At 40.7% G+C, this 18,862-nt stretch overlaps 1 protein-coding gene across 4 annotated transcripts in view; it reads right to left on the bottom strand.

The window, feature by feature from the left end:
- LOC111157320 (solute carrier family 10 member 7) overlaps window positions 1-9,866 on the bottom strand; it is a 250,574-nt gene extending 240,708 nt beyond the window's left edge. For 2 of the 4 annotated variants that reach the window (XM_022518629.1, XM_022518648.1), the window contains exons 1-2: window positions 9,526-9,743; window positions 2,636-2,718 (exon numbers count right to left, since the gene is read on the bottom strand). In XM_022518629.1, the coding sequence (XP_022374337.1) occupies window positions 2,636-2,718; window positions 9,526-9,625 (183 nt within the window). In that variant the 5' untranslated portion in view covers window positions 9,626-9,743. Of the gene's footprint in view, window positions 1-2,635; window positions 2,719-9,525 lie in introns of all 4 variants that reach the window. The other 2 variants (XM_022518639.1, XM_022518655.1) reach the window with 2 other exon arrangements.
- Window positions 9,867-18,862: the final 8,996 nt, after the last annotated feature.

Raw genomic sequence — 18,862 nt, 5'->3', positions numbered from 1 at the left:
CTTCTAAGGTAATAGGACTTCCAAAATAATTTTTTTTAGGAAAATAGGGAAAGACTTGTATATTCTGCCCTACTCAGGACCCTTTCCAGGCCCTGAGCATTTTGTTCATCTTTGTTTCCAACCCAGTGCCAAACACAGTGCCTTGTAGCCACAGGAATTTCATAGGTATTATGAGAATCATAGGTTTATATGAGATTGTTCCTGCCATGGTATGCTGAGTGACCAATCCTCTGAAACTGTAGTTCCTAATTAGTTAAACATAAAATATATTTCAAATGTGACTTATCTGACTTTAATACAACAAATTTTCAGAAAACATTTCAACAGTTTTTTTTTTAAAGATTTTATTTATTTATTTCACAGAGAGAGATCACAAGTAGGCAGAGAGGCAGGCAGAGAGAGAGGAGGAAGCAGGCTCACCGCTGAGCAGAGAGCCCGATGTGGGGCTGGATCCCAGGACCCTGAGATCATGACCTGAGCGGAAGGCAGAGGCTTTAACCCACTGAGCCACCCAGGCGCCCTTCAACAGATATTTTAAAATCTAGAAATCAATAGTCATAAAACTGAAGGGAGCATTAAATCTTTTTAGTATTAAGTATTAAACACAGAGTTCTTTATATTTTAATAAATTAGCAAAATAATTTTAGAATATCCACCATTATGTCAATAGTATGGGTAATACTATACGAAATGTTCAGTACAAATCAAACTTGAATGGGACCAATTTAAATGCTCTCAAAGAAACTCAAGTCAGTAATAACTTACTATCTCCTGTGTGTGAAAATGCACTATTCTAATAGGGCTCAAAAATAGTAGTCCTGCTGAAATAAATGTAAGATTATTAACTAGAAAACAAATAACGAGATCGCTACCTCCTAACTTAAACCTGTTCAGTTGCCCAGGAAGTCAGCGGGGCTTAAAGATGGTTTAACATTATAAAGTGATGCAATCTAGAACATCTTAAGTTAAATGGATCCTGAAAATGACTTAATGTAGTATAGTTTGAAAAGGGCCATTGATGGAAGAAATGGCTTTGATGGCTACTTAGATACCGTGATAAAGCACAGGATTAAGGCATTTCATCATTAGATCCAAATTAGCTGGACGACTCTGACGGTTTCCTAGGTGTTTACAGAAGAATTTGGTCCTTAGAGAAATGTTGATAAGCTGTGACATTCTTCCTTGTTAAACTCCTGCATCCCAAAGTTGGCTGCTTTACAGAATCACATTAAGCAAGAAGCTAGGAGTGAGAGAATCAAGTCTCTTGCCAGATTCCTCATGGCATGAGTAACAGCTGTAGCAGTTAAGCAACCACCAGGGGACACAGTTAGAGCAATGTCCTAAGAAGAGGACTTGGATAAGGCACCTGCTCCGCAAAGGACATTAGCCACGATGAGCGGGAAGACCTCCAAGGAAGAACAGACCAGCACCATGGGAGTAGCAAATACTTTTCTGTATTACTAGGTCCCATATTTGAGAACCAATAGAACGAAGATGTTGACAGAAAAAAATCTGTGTCCTCTAAGAACTGATCAAAGTCCTTTTGTGTCAATACACTTTGCAAAAACTAGATTTAACACATTTAGGAAATTACGTTCCATGCCAGTTATTTCCAGAAGAACAGGTAGTAAGGATATTCAGAATTTTTGAGACAAATTTATCAGTTACCACCCAGGGACCCCATCTATATAAAAATAGCTCCAATAGAAAGATTTATACCAACCAGTAACAACTGAATGGTCAAAGAAGGAGGTAACTAAATTTGGTCCTCATTCAAATCACACTTAAAATAAGTAAAGCACAACATGATGCTGAAACAAAATTTCAACTTTTAAAGCTATTCACAAAAAAAAAAATTCTTGCATAGTAAGATTTCCTTATCTACATAAGAATAAGTATCTTAGACTAAGAACTTTAAAACCCTAAGAATTTTCTTCAAAAATAAACGGGCATTTTTTCCTTTCTATTATAAGTTGGAGAATCATAAATTCTACTAATTCTTCTCTTGGATATTAAAAATGTCTGATTTCTTTAATTCTAGGAGAATCCCATGTTCAGCGACACCTGGATCAATAAATAATATTACCTACATGTCTCCATGATGAACTGTGACATAATATGAAAAATCCCAATTTTTCTCTTAAAACAGTTATTAAGATGTAATAGATAAGCCATCAAAGGATATACTTTAAAACATACAAATTAGTTAAAAGTCACAGCATAACATGCATCACTTGAGCAGCATGAGTCCTGACAACTAAAGTTCATCCACAGAAGTCATGGAAACCCAACTAAAAAACAACAACTGAAATGTGCCATAGCATTCACCACCATAGTCACCACCACCATAATCTGAGGAAGACCTAAAGTAGATGCTTCACTCAGTCAGTTGCTGTATTAAAAATATACCCATTATAACCACACCCTCAGGGTCCATGTTGTTCAACTACAAAATTTCTATAATATACAAGTTTAAAACACAGTCCTTTGCTGAAGTTCAAGTTATTTTTTGTTACAGTGAAGCCTTTTAGCCATAGTTACATACACCTTTATGAAAGGATTCTGAAATTTCACAATAATAAGCAGAAATTAAACTTTTCTCCCTGCTTATCACATGCCCAATAGGTGACAGTACCTCTGTTTTTAATGATAGTCCGCTGTTAAAGAATATTGTTGCAACAGCAATGTAGGAGACAGTTATTTCTGGTTTCAATGGTCCTAAAGAGAGAGAAATGAGTTACTGTTAGATAAGAATTTCCAGCAGATAACTTGGTATGAAAGAAGAATCCATTGGGGGAGGACAAATAGTACTTCAAGTCTTAGTGTTACCCTCGTACACTACTGTTCTGACAGGGTTAAGCATTTGCTGTGATGCAGTCTAACTCCAAAGGGGATTTTCCAGAAGGAAGGACCATGGCTGTCCAGTTCAGCACAGGATCCTCAGACCAGAACACTCTCCTGGGTGAGAGCAGATAGGCAACATCCTTTAGTATTAGGACCTAACTGCATCTGCCACAGCATCAGTGTTTATGTAACAATCAAAATTCCCCAAACCAAAAAAAAAAAAAAGGAGAGAGAGAGAGAATCTGTGGAAAAGTTCCCTTCTCTTTACCAAATATTACTTTGCTCTTTCTAGGATACCAGAAATAAAAACTGGTATTCACACACACATTCAATTCCACCCAAGGGTGTCCATTTCTACAAATATTTATTCAGCACTTACTTTGTGAAGGAGCACTTGCTATGTGAGTGAGATAAGGCATACAGAGTAATAGAGTACTAACAATAGGTTAGGTTTTCAGTTATTATTACACTGTGCAGGCCCTGGCTACACTGTAGTGAACCAGACAATCCTGATCTTTGCCCTCTGGAAAATCCTCTCTGAAATCAGGTTGGCCATCTCCCCAAATGTGTTAACGCTATAAGGACAACAGCAGCAACCCTGATACTTCTTTTTATAATCTGTATACAATTGTCTTAAAGACCCAATGTGTTAAGCAAAGAACAACATTCTTTTAAAAGATGTCATCTGAGAAAACGCCATTTTGTACTTATGTACTAGTGGTCCTCCAGAAGCTGCCATTTTGCCTCCCACAGACATCTGGCAATGTTTGGAAACTCTTTTTGGTTGTTGTAACTCAGCAAGTGGGGTGGGTTACTGGCATCTAGTAGACTGAAATCAGGAGTTCTGCTAAACAACCTAGAAAGCACAGGCCAGCCCTCCCAACAACAAAGAATTATCATGTCCAAAATGTCAATAGTGCTGAGGTTGAGAAACCCTGGTATATGCCAACATTTTAAAATGTGATCACCTCATATTTGGCATTCTATTCAACCCTCTCGTGCTGAGTTGAATGGTGTCCTGCAAAACTCAGTCCACCCAAAACCTATGAATGTGACCTTATTTGGAAATTGGTTCTTTGCAGATGTAACCAAGTCAAAATGAGGTCTTGCTGGATTATGGTGGACCCTTATCCAATGACTCGTATTCTTACAAGTAGAGGTAAATTTGGACAGAGTCACACACAGAGGGAAGATGGCCAGGGGAAGAAAAAGGCAAAGCCTGGAGCTATATTGTCATAAGCCAAGAAACACCAAGGACAGCAGGCAACCACCACAAGCCAGAAGCCAGAAAGGATTCATCCCTAGTCTTCAGTAGGAGCATGGCCCTTGACTTCAGAATTCCAGTCTCCAGAATCATTTCTGGAAAATAAATCTCTGCTGTTCTATGCCACCCAGTTTGTGTGAATCTGGCACGGCAGCACTAGGAAACTAAGAACCCCCCCTTATGCCAAAAGACCACAATCATACCTCTTCTGTTCCCTGCAGCCCACCACCATACCTACAGGTATTGCTCAATAAATAAGACCAAGCTCAGGAAAAATGAGCATTTAGTCAGCAAATACTTACTAAGCAACTCTGATATTTTAGTCATTTGTACTATATCAATGAACAAAAAGAAACAATCTTCTCAAACATACCAATAAATTCTTGTATATAGTTGGCCTTTAAACAAATTCTTTTGCTGAGATCTGAGAAAAGGGAGCAAAAGGAAGAAGGCAAGTGCAAAAGGCATCACGTTTCAAGGCAGTAAAAGTGTTCCAAAACTTGAAAAGAGATGCGTTTTTTTATACTTGTGAGTGAATCTGTCTCTGCAGCTCACATTTAGAAATATTTTCTCTACAACTGAGGAAGCTGACTCAGGAAGAGATTTTTAAGTCAAGGAATCTGACTTGTTTTGGAAGTAAATGCCATCCAGGAATTTTAAATACTTTGTTTGTTGGTATTCATTTTTCTTTTCCTCCAATCCCTTGCTTTTTATGAGACCTTATTCTTGTCAACTACACCTCTGCCCACAGTGACGTCCCAAAGTTTCTATATAGGATCAGTTAAAATTAGCAATGTGGTCGCAAGGGAGAGCAGGGGACGTGTCCAAAAATGTACCTCCACAGCAAGGACACGGTTTACTCAGACTGCATGTTTCTTTGGGGCAGCTAAAGCATCTACCTTAGTTGGCCAACAACTACATTTTTTAAAGAAGCTAACTTGTGGGACACCTGGGTGGCTCAGTTGGTTAAGCGGTTGCCTTCGGCTCAGGTCATGATCCCGGGGTTGTGGGATTGAGTCCCCATCTGGCTCCTTGCTCAGCAGGGAGTCTGCTTCTCCCTCTGCTTGCTGCTCCTCCTGCTTGTGCGCTCTCTCTCTCTCTCTCTGACAAGTAAATAAAATAAAATCTTAAAAAAAAAAAAAAAGAAGCTAACTCTTTTTGCTACACACACACACACACACACACACACACACACATAAATGCCCATAACTATGAAGTGATTAGCATAATTCAGTGGAATGATTCCTGGCTCTTAATGTTTTAAATTCTAGAGACGGGTTATACTGTCTTTCGTATCAGATGCACATCTAAACAACTTTAATCCATGGAAGAACATGGTGAGGATATTCTGTGGCTTCCTACAATGTACCTTTCAAAAGCTTGGGAGGCTCTATCAATTAAGCATTCAACTCTTGATTTTGGCTGAGGGCATGATCTCAGGGTCATGAGATCCAGCCCTGCACGGAGCTCTGTGCTGGGCATGGAACCTGCTTAAGATCTCTCTCTCCCTCTTCCCCTGCCCCTCCCCCACCTCTCTCTCTCTCTTAAAAAAAAAAGATAGGGGGAAGAAGGAATTAATTCTGATTTCAAGAAACCTAAAGCCCCTTTGAGATGTGATCAACTGAAATGCTAATAGATTGCTCAAGTTGGGAATGGGGACCTAGAAGTCATACAGGGCAAAAATAAACACTTGGTAAATATTTGCCCAGAGGTGAGAGTTGAGATGACATATAAAAATGAGATTTGGCCTATGTCTAAGATAATGATTATATCCTCCATGTCACCAAAATAGAACTGAATAAGAACTGAATCTTAAGATGGCTATAAAGTTCAAAGTAGAAGTAAAAGTTTTAGCTTTTCCTCTAAACAAAAGGAAAAAAAAAAAGTTTCTCCGTGAAAATGGAATAGGGTAGCAAAATAAGAAGAAAAATTAGCCAGAAAAAAAATGAGGTAATTCTTGGGTTCCCAAAATCCATGCTTTTTAATGGATAAAAGAAAATGATTTGGAATGCTTAAGAATACAAAAAACTATTACCATTTCTTAAATCATACTCATCAGCAAATAAATTTCACTTCTAAACCTAATCTAAGATACTAATGCTAACACACTTAAGCTTCAGTATGTTTCTGCTTATGTTTTTTAAAGGAAAAACAAAGCAGTTTGCTTTTAGGATTTATGTCTTATTAATGTCAGTAATCTAAATTAAGATTCAGGTAGAAATGAGATACTCGGTACTTCCAAAGAAGGAAACCTTTCTCTTCCTGAGAATGATTAGCACAGTGTTAAGACTTTGGTAAACTCTAAGGCGTGCATAGCTCAGGGCTTCCCTGTGTTTCACTGGAACTGGTATAGATTATCAACACTTTAGAATCTACACATTTACATTTACCCTGGCTCTCTATTTTCAATGTCTTCTACATATTTTAAAATGAAATGTACCTGAGTAAAAAGGACAGTGAAATAAGAATTAAATTATCTAGGCTAGTACATGTTATGCTTTTTCCCATTTGGAAAGTCATTCAACTTCTCTAATTTTCAGGTTTCCATTACCTATAAATTTCCTGTGATATATAACTCACCTACTAGCTGACTGTTTTTAAAGGGAGGTCAGATCATAGGTATGATACTTCTAAGTGCTGCAGTCTTGCAATTAAATCACTTTAGTATGAAGAGTGTAGTCATTAAGGTATTGATCCAGGTAAAGATGAAGTGAACATCTCAACAAATTTAAGACTACCAAAACTTTTCCTATTTAAAAGAGTCTAGGAAACCGTTCTATTGAAAATTGTTCAGTCAATGTAAATGCACTAAAAATCACAGTTCCCAAGTACAGAGCTTATAAATGGAACCCATGACTAAAAATTACAAGGAAAAAAAATAGAAATAAAAAAAATTAAAATTACAAGTACAAAGAGGTGCTTTGGGGGTACCTGGGTGGCTCAGTCAGTTAAGCATCTGCCTTCAGCTCAGGTCATGTCCTGGGATCAAGCCCCAAATCAAATGGGGCTCCCTGCTCATCAGGGAGTCTGCCTTTCTCTCTCCACCTGCCTCTCCCCTAGCCCACGCTCTCTCTTGCTCTCTCTCTCTCTCAAATAAATAAAATCTTAAAAAAAAAAAAAGAGGTGCTTTTGACCATTCTAAAGAGCAAGATGTAACACAATCATTTTCAGCAACCATTCCTCTCATTATTCCTAGATTTTTGTTGTTTTAACTTGTGAAATGAAAGTGTTATTTGGTACTATTTGGAGATTTATTTTTATTTAAGAGTTTTCACAGGTAGGAAGGTCAATTAAAAGCTCAACAGAATTATCAAGAATTTAGCCCAACAGCCTATATAAGAAATTCCAAGCAATCAATTGTACTAATTTTTTGGAAAAAGTAACTTTTACACATGGATAGTTATCAAATCACATGAGTACATTGTTATTTAATATTAGCTGATTCTGTTCTGCTCTTTTGGGCTAAAATTGAGGCACTGAAAATGTCTTTAATGCATAGAGCCCTTCTTTTGAATATTCATTGCAAATTATTTTTTGCCAAGAATATTTGTATGGGTTTTGCAACTAGTATGAAAAAAGGGAGAGCCCTGGTGTCCAGTGCCTCTTCCTTGATTTAGTCAACTAACCAAGGATGAATCACCTGACTTCAGGTCTCAGTATCTTCAACTGTAAAAGCAGCTTGTTGGCTTAAAATACTTAAAGGTCCCTTTCAGCTCTTAACATTCTACTCTTATAATTAAACAAAGAAGCGAATTATCCTGGATTAATGGCATAAGTACGGGTAAAAATTGGAAGCAATATTTCTAAGATAGGATAATATAGCAAAACTTCGAGAAGCAGAGTCAGAAGGAACAAATAAGATTACAGAATCCATCTTACACATTTCATTTTGAAGAAGCCCTAGGAAAATGATTCAGCCTTCAAGAACCCTTCTTCCCACAGCATCCTGGGAATGTAAGATAAAAAGTATTTTACCAAAGCTAGTCCCTGCAGATTTAAACATAAAGATAATACATCACCTGTACTTACACCTTATGAGCAAATAAGAGACCTAAGACCATAAGCTAGAAAGTGTGCTACTGAAGCTAGTTATACATTCTTGATCACTACAAAGACACTCTAACTTTAATTCTGCCTATCCAGCCAGCTCCAGGGACAGAGGGTACTCATTTGGCAGAACTTGAAATACCAGCATTCACAAGAAGCCAGGTCAAATATCTTCAGAAGGAGAAACCACGATGAATATCAGCCTCATTCTCAGTTACATATTCTACACATCTTGTACTAAGTTGAACACAGAAGGAAAAAACATAAAATAAATAAAAGGTTTTAATCCTCATAATCTTTGTTCAAGTAATTCTTTTTAAAATATTCCCTGAAGCTACTTCTAAATGGAGGAATTGAGGGTAGAGGGTAGAAGGAACCACTGTTCTAAAGAGAGATCATTTCATTCACTTCCAACATGTTTTAACAAAGAGGTACATGTAACTTCAAAGAGCCTCCTGAACACTTCCTAAAAGATTAGGAAGTATGTTGTACGATTAACCTATTAAAACTGTCAATAAAGGTGGAAACTGACAAGGTCAAAAAGAAAATGAACTGAGGAAATTCAATTAATATTTATGAAAAATAGGGCATGATTGTCTAAGGGTGGAAAGAGGGAGGAGAATAAAAGACTAATGATATTTCCAGCCGTGTCCACCAATGCCCACCCCCCACATTACAAGGCTCCCACTATTCAGAAATCTGGGTATGATTTTAGCCTGCCAAATTTCCCTGCCAAAATACACACTCCACATGGCCTAACACAGGCTGTATCTGTTGAGTACTAACAACGGAGTCCGGGCAGCACACGGAAGTACTGTCCTGTAATGAAAAAGTGCAACGTGTCAGAAGCGGTCGCAACTGCAGCAAATCATCACTCTGCAACATGTGGGCCACAAAATCTGAGTTGGAGGATGAAGGGGTATCCCTTTCTCTTTTCCTTCCAACACCCCTTTTTTTAAACGTGGGGGCGGGGAAGGGGTGGGATCCGGAAATAGACAAGGTAATGGTGGCCACTCCAAGATAGATAAGAACTCCTGGCAACCTAGCGTCCCTCAGGACAGGATGCTACTTGGAAGGCAGGAGGAGTAAGTTTCATTCTCAGTAAGCTCATTCCTTAACACTAAGGATACTCACTGATTGCTCCGTGGAAAAGGTAACCTGCGTTCAAATTCTTTTGCCCCATTCCTAATTACAATCTCTGGGGTTGGTAAATTAAAACATCAGTAAAAGGGCCAAAGGACACCCAGAGCTTGTCAGTGCTCTTGAGAGAAGCAGCCACCTCCCGACTACGGTCTCCCCTCCTTTCCGAGACTCGAAAATTAGTTTTGAAGTGGGAATCCCGATGGAGCGTTCGGAGGTGCAGCACTTACCCCCATTCACCCCTATGGATGGCTCCAGTTTAGCTCCGGCGATCGCCAACACTATTCCAATCATGAACCATTCTTTCCTCATTCTCTCCAGCAGCCTCATGTTTGTTAGGGTGGGTGGGTTTTGTTTATTTGTTTGGCTTTTTTTCTTTTTACGCTGAGATCGCTTAATCCCCGGGGCGTCTCCACACTTTCCGCAGTCCCTCCAGACATGCAGCAGAGCAAGTCAAATTGCCACTTGTAAACTAAAGACCAGGGGGTTGCTCAGGCGGCTTTGAGGAGAGCTGGGAGTAGTAGTATCCAGTGACAGGAAAGTCTCACAGAGCGCCGCCATCACTACCACGCGCCTCACAATAGACGCGCATCTTACCACGGCAGCTCTGGCCTCGGCTCCCAAGCACAAACGCTCTGAAGCGGACACTTGGGCCAGGTTGGCCAACGCAGGCGATCAGATAAGGGAAACTGGCTGCCGGCTAGGACTGACAGACTCGCCACCGCCAGGACTTGCGGAACTTTAGGAATGACTGCTTCTCGGAGCGACGTAAGGCTTCACAGCCACCCAAGGCTTATCAAAGGTCCCGCTCCGACTAAACCTTTAGGCACAGACGGCCGCATCCCTGGAGCACATCTATGGAGAAACTTTCTTTTGCTTCGCCATGAACTTGCGGGAAAGGCTAGCATGCACTCTGCGCCGGGATTTCTCGGCGGACAGCAGCGGCGGCGGGGTGTAGGGGGGTTTTTCGGTGGCGTGCTTCTTCGGGGCATTACGACGCTTCCCCGACGCCGGCGTTGACGTGTGCGCCGGGGGAAGGAAAGGCCACTCTCGGTCTCCAGGTTCTCCGCGGGATCCCGGGCAGTTAGAGTCGCTCTGAGGTCCCCGCGGGAAAACGGTTGCTTCTCTCGGGGAGTTTTAGCCCCGAGGGTGGGTTGAAAATTGCGCCTTGAGCCAAAGCCCAAGTCCAGAAGACCCCTGCCTTCCAGCATCCTCTCCATCCCGGGAGGGCGGGCGGGACCAGCCAGGTCCGTTGCGTGTTGGACGCTTGGCTCCGAGTCCCCGAGCCCACGCAGGCCCCTGGGAGTTGGGGGGGTCTGCAAGCGTTCAGTCCCCTCCCGGGAGCTGGGGACCAGGTCTTCTTTGGGGGCAGTCGTGAGAGCTCAAACTCCTTCCACAGCGAAGCCAAGGATGGGCAGGGTGGTGTGGGAGCAAAGGAGTCTGGAGGGTGCCCGAGTGCACTCTCTTGATTGATCCTCTAGGCTTGCCCATCCCAGCAGCCCGACAACTGTGGGAAGGGGGCCAGGGATCTCAAAGCAAAAAAAAAAAAAAAAAAAAAAAAAAATGAGGAACAGCATAGAGGGGAGCTCCTGCCTTCCTTTGGCCCTCGTGCTGGAGTCTTTGCGCCCCCCAGTTTCTCCCTTGAGGTATTTTCTGGCACCTCAGTGACATTGATCATTTCATGAATGGACTTCAGCTTCTCCCCAATATGCACCGAAATAAATGAACAAATAAAATACTATCCGACCTTTTGAAGTAGTGTGGTATCTAACTGTGGAACCTCAGGTTTGTAAGCCTTCTAGGATTGTTCAGTGATTCCAGCCTTTAAATCTGAATTTATTCGAAGTCTGAAAGAGACTCATTTGGAAATGTCCTCTACTTATTTAGATTTATCTTGATGACATGACTTGTTTTCCCAAAACTTAAGCCAGTTTGTGCAGTTACGCTACCAGTTGTAGGTTACACAGTATGGAGTGTCATCAAATTATACATCAGGCAGAATAGCAAAAAGTGAAACTCAAGATAAAAAGAACTTAATAGGTAGACACAGATGACATTAAACAACTTAACCTGAAAACAGAAAAGGAAGCATATGAGCAGTGACGAAATCTGATGTTAATTATCAGGCAGTCACCAGATAAGTGGTGATGAAAGATAGTTTAGAACACAATTATTTTCATTCATTGAAGGTATGTTCTTATGTTTTTTAAAAAATCATTAAATGTTATGCTTACAGAGAATTGCACTGGTTTAATTTTACGGCTGCTTGCAAATTCCTATTTACTAAGAGCTCTTTGATCTGTTTATAGCAAAATCTAACTCATGGGAAGGATTTTTGTTTGTTTTTAATGGTACTTAAAGGAAAATACGGTGTGCTGCAATTTCTGTTCTGTTACTGTAAGACCTATATGAGTTTCCCATGGCTACCCTAACAAATATCTAAAACTGGTTGCCTTAAAGTAACAAATATGTTTTCTCATAGCTCTGGAAACCAAATGTCCAAAGTCTAAGTGTTGGCAAGGCCATATTTCCTCTGCAGGCTCTAAAGAGAGAATTCTTTGCCTCTTCCAGCTTCTGGTGATTGTTGGCATAACTTGGCTTCCTTGCCTTATGGCTCCATCACTCCAATCTCTGCCGCTCATCTTCACCTCATCTTCTCCACTGTGTGTCTGGCTAGTGGCCACATCACTCCAGTCTCTGCATCTGCCTTCACATTGCCTCCTCTCTTCTATGTTTCCTCTTTTCTGTGTCTCTTATAAAGGTATTTGCCATCGAATTTAGGGCCCACCCAGATAATCCAGAATGATCTCATTTTAAGATCCTTAACTTAGTTACACCTGCAAATATCCTCTATCCAAATTAGGTGACTGTACTCCGTTGAATATGTCCGCCAAATATTTATGTGCACCTGGAACCTCCAAATGTAATCTTATTTGAAATTGAGTCTTCGAGATATAATTAGTTGAGGTCATACTGGGTTAAGATGGGTCCCAAATCCAGTGACTGGTGTCCTTATAAGGAGGACATGTGGTATTACATAAAAGAGACACGAGGAGGAGAAAATTATATGAAGACAGAAGCAGAAGACTGGAGTGATGTGTCCATAAGCCAAGGAATGCCAAGGATTATGCCTTGGAAACAACCACCAGAATCTGGGAGAAAGAACAGATTTTTCCATCAAAGCCCCCAGAAAGAACCAACCCTGCTGACATCTTGATTCCTGAATTCTGGCCTAAACTGTGGGAGAATATATTTCTGTTGTTTCAAGCTACCCAGTTTGTGGTACTTTGTTCTGGCAACTCTAGAAAACTAGAACTGGAGTCATTCACAGGTTCCAGGGATTAGATGTGGACCTGTTTTTTGGGGTGCCCACTGTTCACCCCACTACAAGCCCCTTCCTGCCCTCTCTTTCTTCCGTTACTATTTCTTCAATATTTCTATCCCTCTTCTCTTTCATTCATTTTTTTCCTGTCATTTTTTCCTTTCTTCTCTCTCTTCACCTTAGTCTTTTCTCTTTATTACCCCTGCCACTTCACCTGACATCATCCCAGTGAAAATGTACATGTGAAAACACACATCTGTAAAAGACAAATGAGAAATGTTCCTTGTTCAGTAAATATATTTGTATATTGAACAATTATTTAATGGTCTCCACTATGTACCAGCATGTGTAAATGTTGCGCATTCAGTTATGAACAAAGACAGACAAAACCTGCCCTCAGGAGTTTATACTCTAGTAGAGAAGACAGATGTAAACAAACATGTAATTACAAATTGCCATCGGAAGGGAACAGTATGTTGTGAATAATCTAGAGTGGGGAAGTTCTCCTGAGATCAGAAGGATGAGCAGGCAGGTGGGAGAAAGCTATCGCTCATCAAGGAAGAACTTGACACCATGGAATTCGAAGACCAGAGTAGCTAGATGAATCAGTGAAGGAGAGTGATACGGAAAGGGCAGAGAGAACTGGGCAGGGTACAAATCATGTGTGACCTCTTACGTCCTGGTCAAGGATTCAGATTTTATTAAATACTCTAGGAAACCACTAAAGGATTTTAGACTAGCTAGTGGTGACATGTCCAGTTTGCTGGAAAGTTTCCTTAAGAAGCAAACTCTGCACAAGTAGTTCAGGAAGATGTGTCTAAGTGAACGGAGATGGGAAAGGCAATTAGTATAAAAACTGTTAAGCAGAAAGAATAAAAAACAAATGACACTCATCTCTAGGGGAATGGGGAAACAAGCTAAAATAACTCCCAGAATGTCTGTCAAATAGATGCCAGTTCCATTCACTCAGCCAGGGAATCTTTACAAAGCAGATTTGGGGAGGAGATTTTAAATCGAGTTTGTATCTTGTGTGCAAGACCACTGAGGCATATAAGGAGAGATGTCTAGAAGGTAGCTAAAATGAAGGTTTGAGCTCATGAAAACAGAATTGCTATAGCTCCTGGATTCTTCAACAATAGCTTACGGAAATCATACTTACTAATGTAGCAAATATTTACCTTTAAACTTTATTACTCACATTAATTACTCAGTCTCTTTGAAGATGGTTTGCTTACTTATAATATTAATGAGGGGCGCCTGGGTGGCTCAGTGGATTAAAGCGTCTGCCTTCAGCTCAGGTCATGATCTCAGGGTCCTGGGATCGAGCCCCGCATCGGGCTCTCTGCTCGGCAGGGAGCCTGCTTCCTCCTCTCTCTCTCTGCCTGCCTCTCTGCCTACTTGTGATCTCTATCTGTCAAATAAAATAAAATAAAATCTTAAAAAAAAAAAAAGATTCAGTGGGACAGTGTATATAATTGCCTTGCATGGAACAGATGCTTAGTTACTCACTTACTCAACAAATATTTATGGAGCTCCTTTGTGCGAGGCATTATTCTGGATACTGGGGTTACAAGGAAAAGTGAGAGACAAGGTTTCAGCTGTGCTTCGGTATTCCAATAATTGCATAAAAAAGAAAATGAATAAGTAGTGATAAATGTCAATATGAAAAGAAAACAAATCACATGATAGAGTAACAAAGAGGCTACTCTGGGTGATCAGAGAAAACCTTTCTGAAGGTGTGCAATTTAAGCAGAGAGCCAAATGATGTGGAAAATGTCCACAATGCTAATATTTGGAAAATGAGCACTTCAAGGCACAGGGAGCAATTGGTGAACAACCTATATTAATGCCCTAAGGTAGGATGTGTATTAGTACACATGCTTGGCATGTGTATTAGTTTCTTATTGAGGCTGTTAACAAGCTACCTCAACTTTGTGGTTTGAAACAACACAAACGTGCTATCTCACAGTTCTCAGGCTCAGAAGTCAAAAGTGGATCTCACTGAGCTAAAATCAGCATATCAACAGGTCTGCACTCTTTTCTGGCTTTCTAGAGGAGAATCTATTTCCTTTTCCTGCTTCTTGGGGCTACTTGCATTCCTTGACTTTTGGGTTCCTTCAGCATCAAAGTCAGCAACTGCCCACCCAGTCTTTCGCAGGATGAATCATTCTGATACAGACTTTCCGCTCTTTCTTTCACTTATAAAGACCCTTCTAATTATGATGGGTTCTCTAAGTTTGCAATGTCTCCATCTTGAGATCCTTACTTTAATCACAACTGCAAAGTCTCTCTTGACATGTAAAGTAACATATTCACAGGTTCTGGGGATTAGAATGTAGCCATCTTTGGGGGCACTTATTCTGCCGATGTGGCATGTTAAAGGTATAGAAAGAAGGCCAATATGACCAGAGTGTAGTGTGTTGCAGGGGAAGGGGACAGAGTGGGAAGAGGCAGATCACATATGTGTTTGTAGACCCCAGGTTATGAAGTACAGATTTTATATAACTGTGGTGGGAAGCTACAGGAAGATTTTAAGCAAGGAAAGAACATATTGGCTGTTGTGGGATGCAGGAGCTTTAAAGAAAAAGGAAAACCAATTAGGAGGCTTTGGGAGTAGTTGAAGGGAGAGCTCTTGTTGGCCTACACAGGAGAGAGAGTGGTAGTGGAGAAAGAAAGGCAGATCATTTCTGTTTTGTTACAGAGGCAGAGACAGCATTTGCTGCTGGATTAGGTTTAGATGATTCAGGATGAGTCCTAGGTTTAGCTAAATCCACTGGTTGGGTAAATGTTGGTATCATTCACAAAGGTGAAAAAGACAGAAAAGAGCAAATTTAGTAAGGAAAATCAAGATTTATTTTGAGACAGCCTTGAGATACCTGTTAAAATATTCACTTGACAATTAGCCAGTTGGCTAAACAGTTCAGAGTTAGGGCAGGGCTAGAGTTAAAAATTTAGGAGTCATTGGCATGAGTGGTCTTTAAAGCCATGAGAGTCAGTGTGTATGGAAAAGATTACCCAGAGAGTCAGTGTGTTCAGAAAAGAATTGCAATAAAAGAAGACAAGGAAACTACCACCCTCCGGAGATCTCACCCTCTTTTCAGACATACAGCCCTGCTCTACTCAAACATCTTCAATAGCCCTATGTATACTGTAGAACAAAATCTACATTCCTTAGTCTAACATACCATGATCTACATATTCTGTAGGTCAGAGTGAGTGACTTAAACAAAATTTATTTTCTCACAGGTCTGGAAGAACTGGAAGTTCAAGATCAAGGTGCTGGCATGGCTAGTTTCACTGTCTTTGGCTTGCAGAAAGCTGACCTCTTGCTGCCTCTTCCCACTGTCTTTTCTCTGTGTGCCCATACATCCCTGGTGTCTCCTTCTTCTCATAAGGGCAATAGTCTTGTAGGAGGGGAGCTCCACCCTAATGGTCTTACTTTATCTTAGTTCCCCTTTAAAGACTTTGTCTCCAAAAGGTTACATTTCCAGGAACTGGAGGTTGGGAATTCAACATATGAATTTTGGGAGGAAAAAATTCAGCCTATAATAGTGGACTTAGAGAATGTGACTGAAGTGATTACATGGCACTTCCAAGAGTAGATTTCAAAAAAAAAAAACTATGGCTTCTGTCTGGGATCTTCTCTCCAGCTTGTGTTTTGTCTGAGGGAGGCCAATTGCTATGAGGTAAGCTACTATCAAGAGGCCCAGTGGCAAGGAGGTGATCTCTCCCTCCTATAACCAGCCAGAACCTAAGGCTTAGAAGTGGATCCTTCAGTAGAGTGTCAAGGCTGCAGGCCTGGCCTTGACTGCAGCCCGTGGCACCCAGCTAAGCGATGCCCAGATTTATGACCCCTAAAAGCTGTGAGATAAATCATGTTTGTTGTTTTAAGATGGGAAATTTGGGGAGTAGCTCATTACACAGTAATAGGGAACTAATACCCAAGCCAAATGGGAAAAAGTTGCAAAAAGGCTACAGTAAGCATAGACAACTCAGTCAGAAAGTTTTATTATGCTGTTGAACACAGGAATTATCTGGGAACTGTGGAAAGATGCAAATCAAAGAGGAGTTTCTTCTTTTGAAGATGAGTGAAATTAGAGCATTTCCATATGTTGATAAAATAATCCATTAGAAAGAGAAACCTTATCAGTGAAGGAGAAATAGGGATTATGATAGGCAGAATAATGACCTCTGCCAAAGATGTCTACTTCTCAATCCCTGGAACCTGTGACTATGTTACTTTACATGACAAAAAGGGACTTTGTAGTTGTATTTAGGTTAAGGACCTCAAGATAGGAAGAATATGCTGGATTATCCAGTAGGCCCAATGTAATCACAAGGGACTTTAAAAGATGGAAGAGGGCTGCAGGAGTCAGAGAAGGAGATGTGAGATGCAGGTAGAAGATTTAAAGTGATGAGATGACGAGAAGGGGTCCATGAGCCAAGAAATGTAGGCAGCTGGCGAAGGCAGGGAAATACCCCTCCCACCCCCCTACCAGCCTCCAGAAGAAGGCAGCCCTGCTAACACATTAGTTTCAGCCCAGTAAGACCTATTTCAGATTTCTGACCTCTAAAACTATAGGATAAGAAATTTATGGGGTTTTGGTCTACTAAATTTATGATAATTTGTTACAGCAACTATAGAAAATTCATACAATGGCTAACTTAAGTACTTGAGAAGGCAAATATTGACCCTTCTATAAAGATGGGAAGGAGGATAAAATCTTTTGGCCCTCATGTAGCTGAGGTTTGGAGGAATTTAGAGCACAGGCAAACCCTCTGTATCACCAGACCATATTAACCTGGCAAATGACCATTTGTCCTGTAAAAAGATATTTTCTATATGATAGTTTAGGATTTCTTTAAGAGATATGTAACTACATAGAGACAGATCCAAAAGAAGAGATACTGAATTAACCAGCTGTATATTCTGATTATCACTGTGTAACAAACCACCCCAAAACAGAGGCTTAAAACATGAACCAGCTACTTAAGAATACAGCTCTCAAAGACAGGAAACAATGTGTGTTGGAGAGGATGTGGAGAAAGGGAACCCTCTTACACTGTTGGTGGTAATGCAAGTTGGTGCAGCCACTTTGGAGAACAGTGTGGAGATTCCTCAAGAAATTAAACATAGAGCTTCCCTATGACCCTGCAATTGCACTACTGGGTATTTACCCCAAAGATACAGATGTAGTGAAAAGAAGGGCCATCTGTACCCCAATGTTTATAGCAGCAATGGCCACAGTCGCCAAACTGTGGAAAGAACCAAGATGCCCTTCAACGGACGAATGGATAAGGAAGATGTGGTCCATGTACACTATGGAGTATTATGCCTCCATCAGAAAGGATGAATACCCAACTTTTGTAGCAACATGGACGGGACTGGAAGAGATTATGCTGAGTGAAATAAGTCAAGCAGAGAGAGTCAATTATCATATGGTTTCACTTATTTGCGGAGCATAACAAATAACACGGAGGACATGGGGAGATGGGGAGGAGAAGGGAGTTGAGGGAAATTGGAGGGGGAGATGAACCATGAGAGACTATGGACTCTGAAAAACAACCTGAGGGTTTTGAAGGGGCGGGGGTGGGAGGTTGGGGGAGCCAGGTGGTGGGTATTATGGAGGGCATGCATTGCATGGAGCACTGGGTGTGGTGCAAAAACAATGAATTCTGTTACGCTGAAAAGAAAAAAAAAAAGAATACAGCTCTCAGGGTGACTTGGAGGCTCAGTTGGTTAAGCATCTGCCTTTGGCTCAGGTCATATTCCCAGTATCCTGGGATTGAACCTAGTGGGTCCTGGGATTGAGTCCTGAGTCCTCATTTTCCAGTATCCACACTCCAACCACAGCATTCCCCTTGATTTCTTTCTTTCCTACTCTATAATTAATCATTCACCATTTTAGTTTTTCCTTCTCCAAAATTGTACTTATTTGTGTGTAACCCGTTTGTTTTATTACTACCCTTGTTCAATTATTCATTTCCTTTTACCTGGACCATTGCAATTGGCTCTACATAACTGATCTCTCCATCTCTGTCACTCTAATAACACCAGTTCTCTGCTCAGGTAATATTTCATATCTTCCTACAAGGTACCTGGGACACAATAGGTTTTGTGTTCATGAAAGCCTCCCTGAATTCGGTCAGCTGTGTGATGCTGACAGGGTCAAACTTCTGAGCCTACAAAACTGGGAAACAGCCCCTGAATGGTAATAAAACCACCACAGTAAGTAACTTCTTAG

Source organism: Enhydra lutris, unplaced genomic scaffold, assembly GCF_002288905.1.
Source record: "Enhydra lutris kenyoni isolate GAN:26980312 unplaced genomic scaffold, ASM228890v2 scaffoldscaffold3, whole genome shotgun sequence".
NCBI lineage: Eukaryota > Metazoa > Chordata > Mammalia > Carnivora > Mustelidae > Enhydra > Enhydra lutris.
The sequence above is the reverse complement of the archived record's forward strand: the minus strand, read 5'-3'. Positions and strand labels throughout refer to the sequence as shown.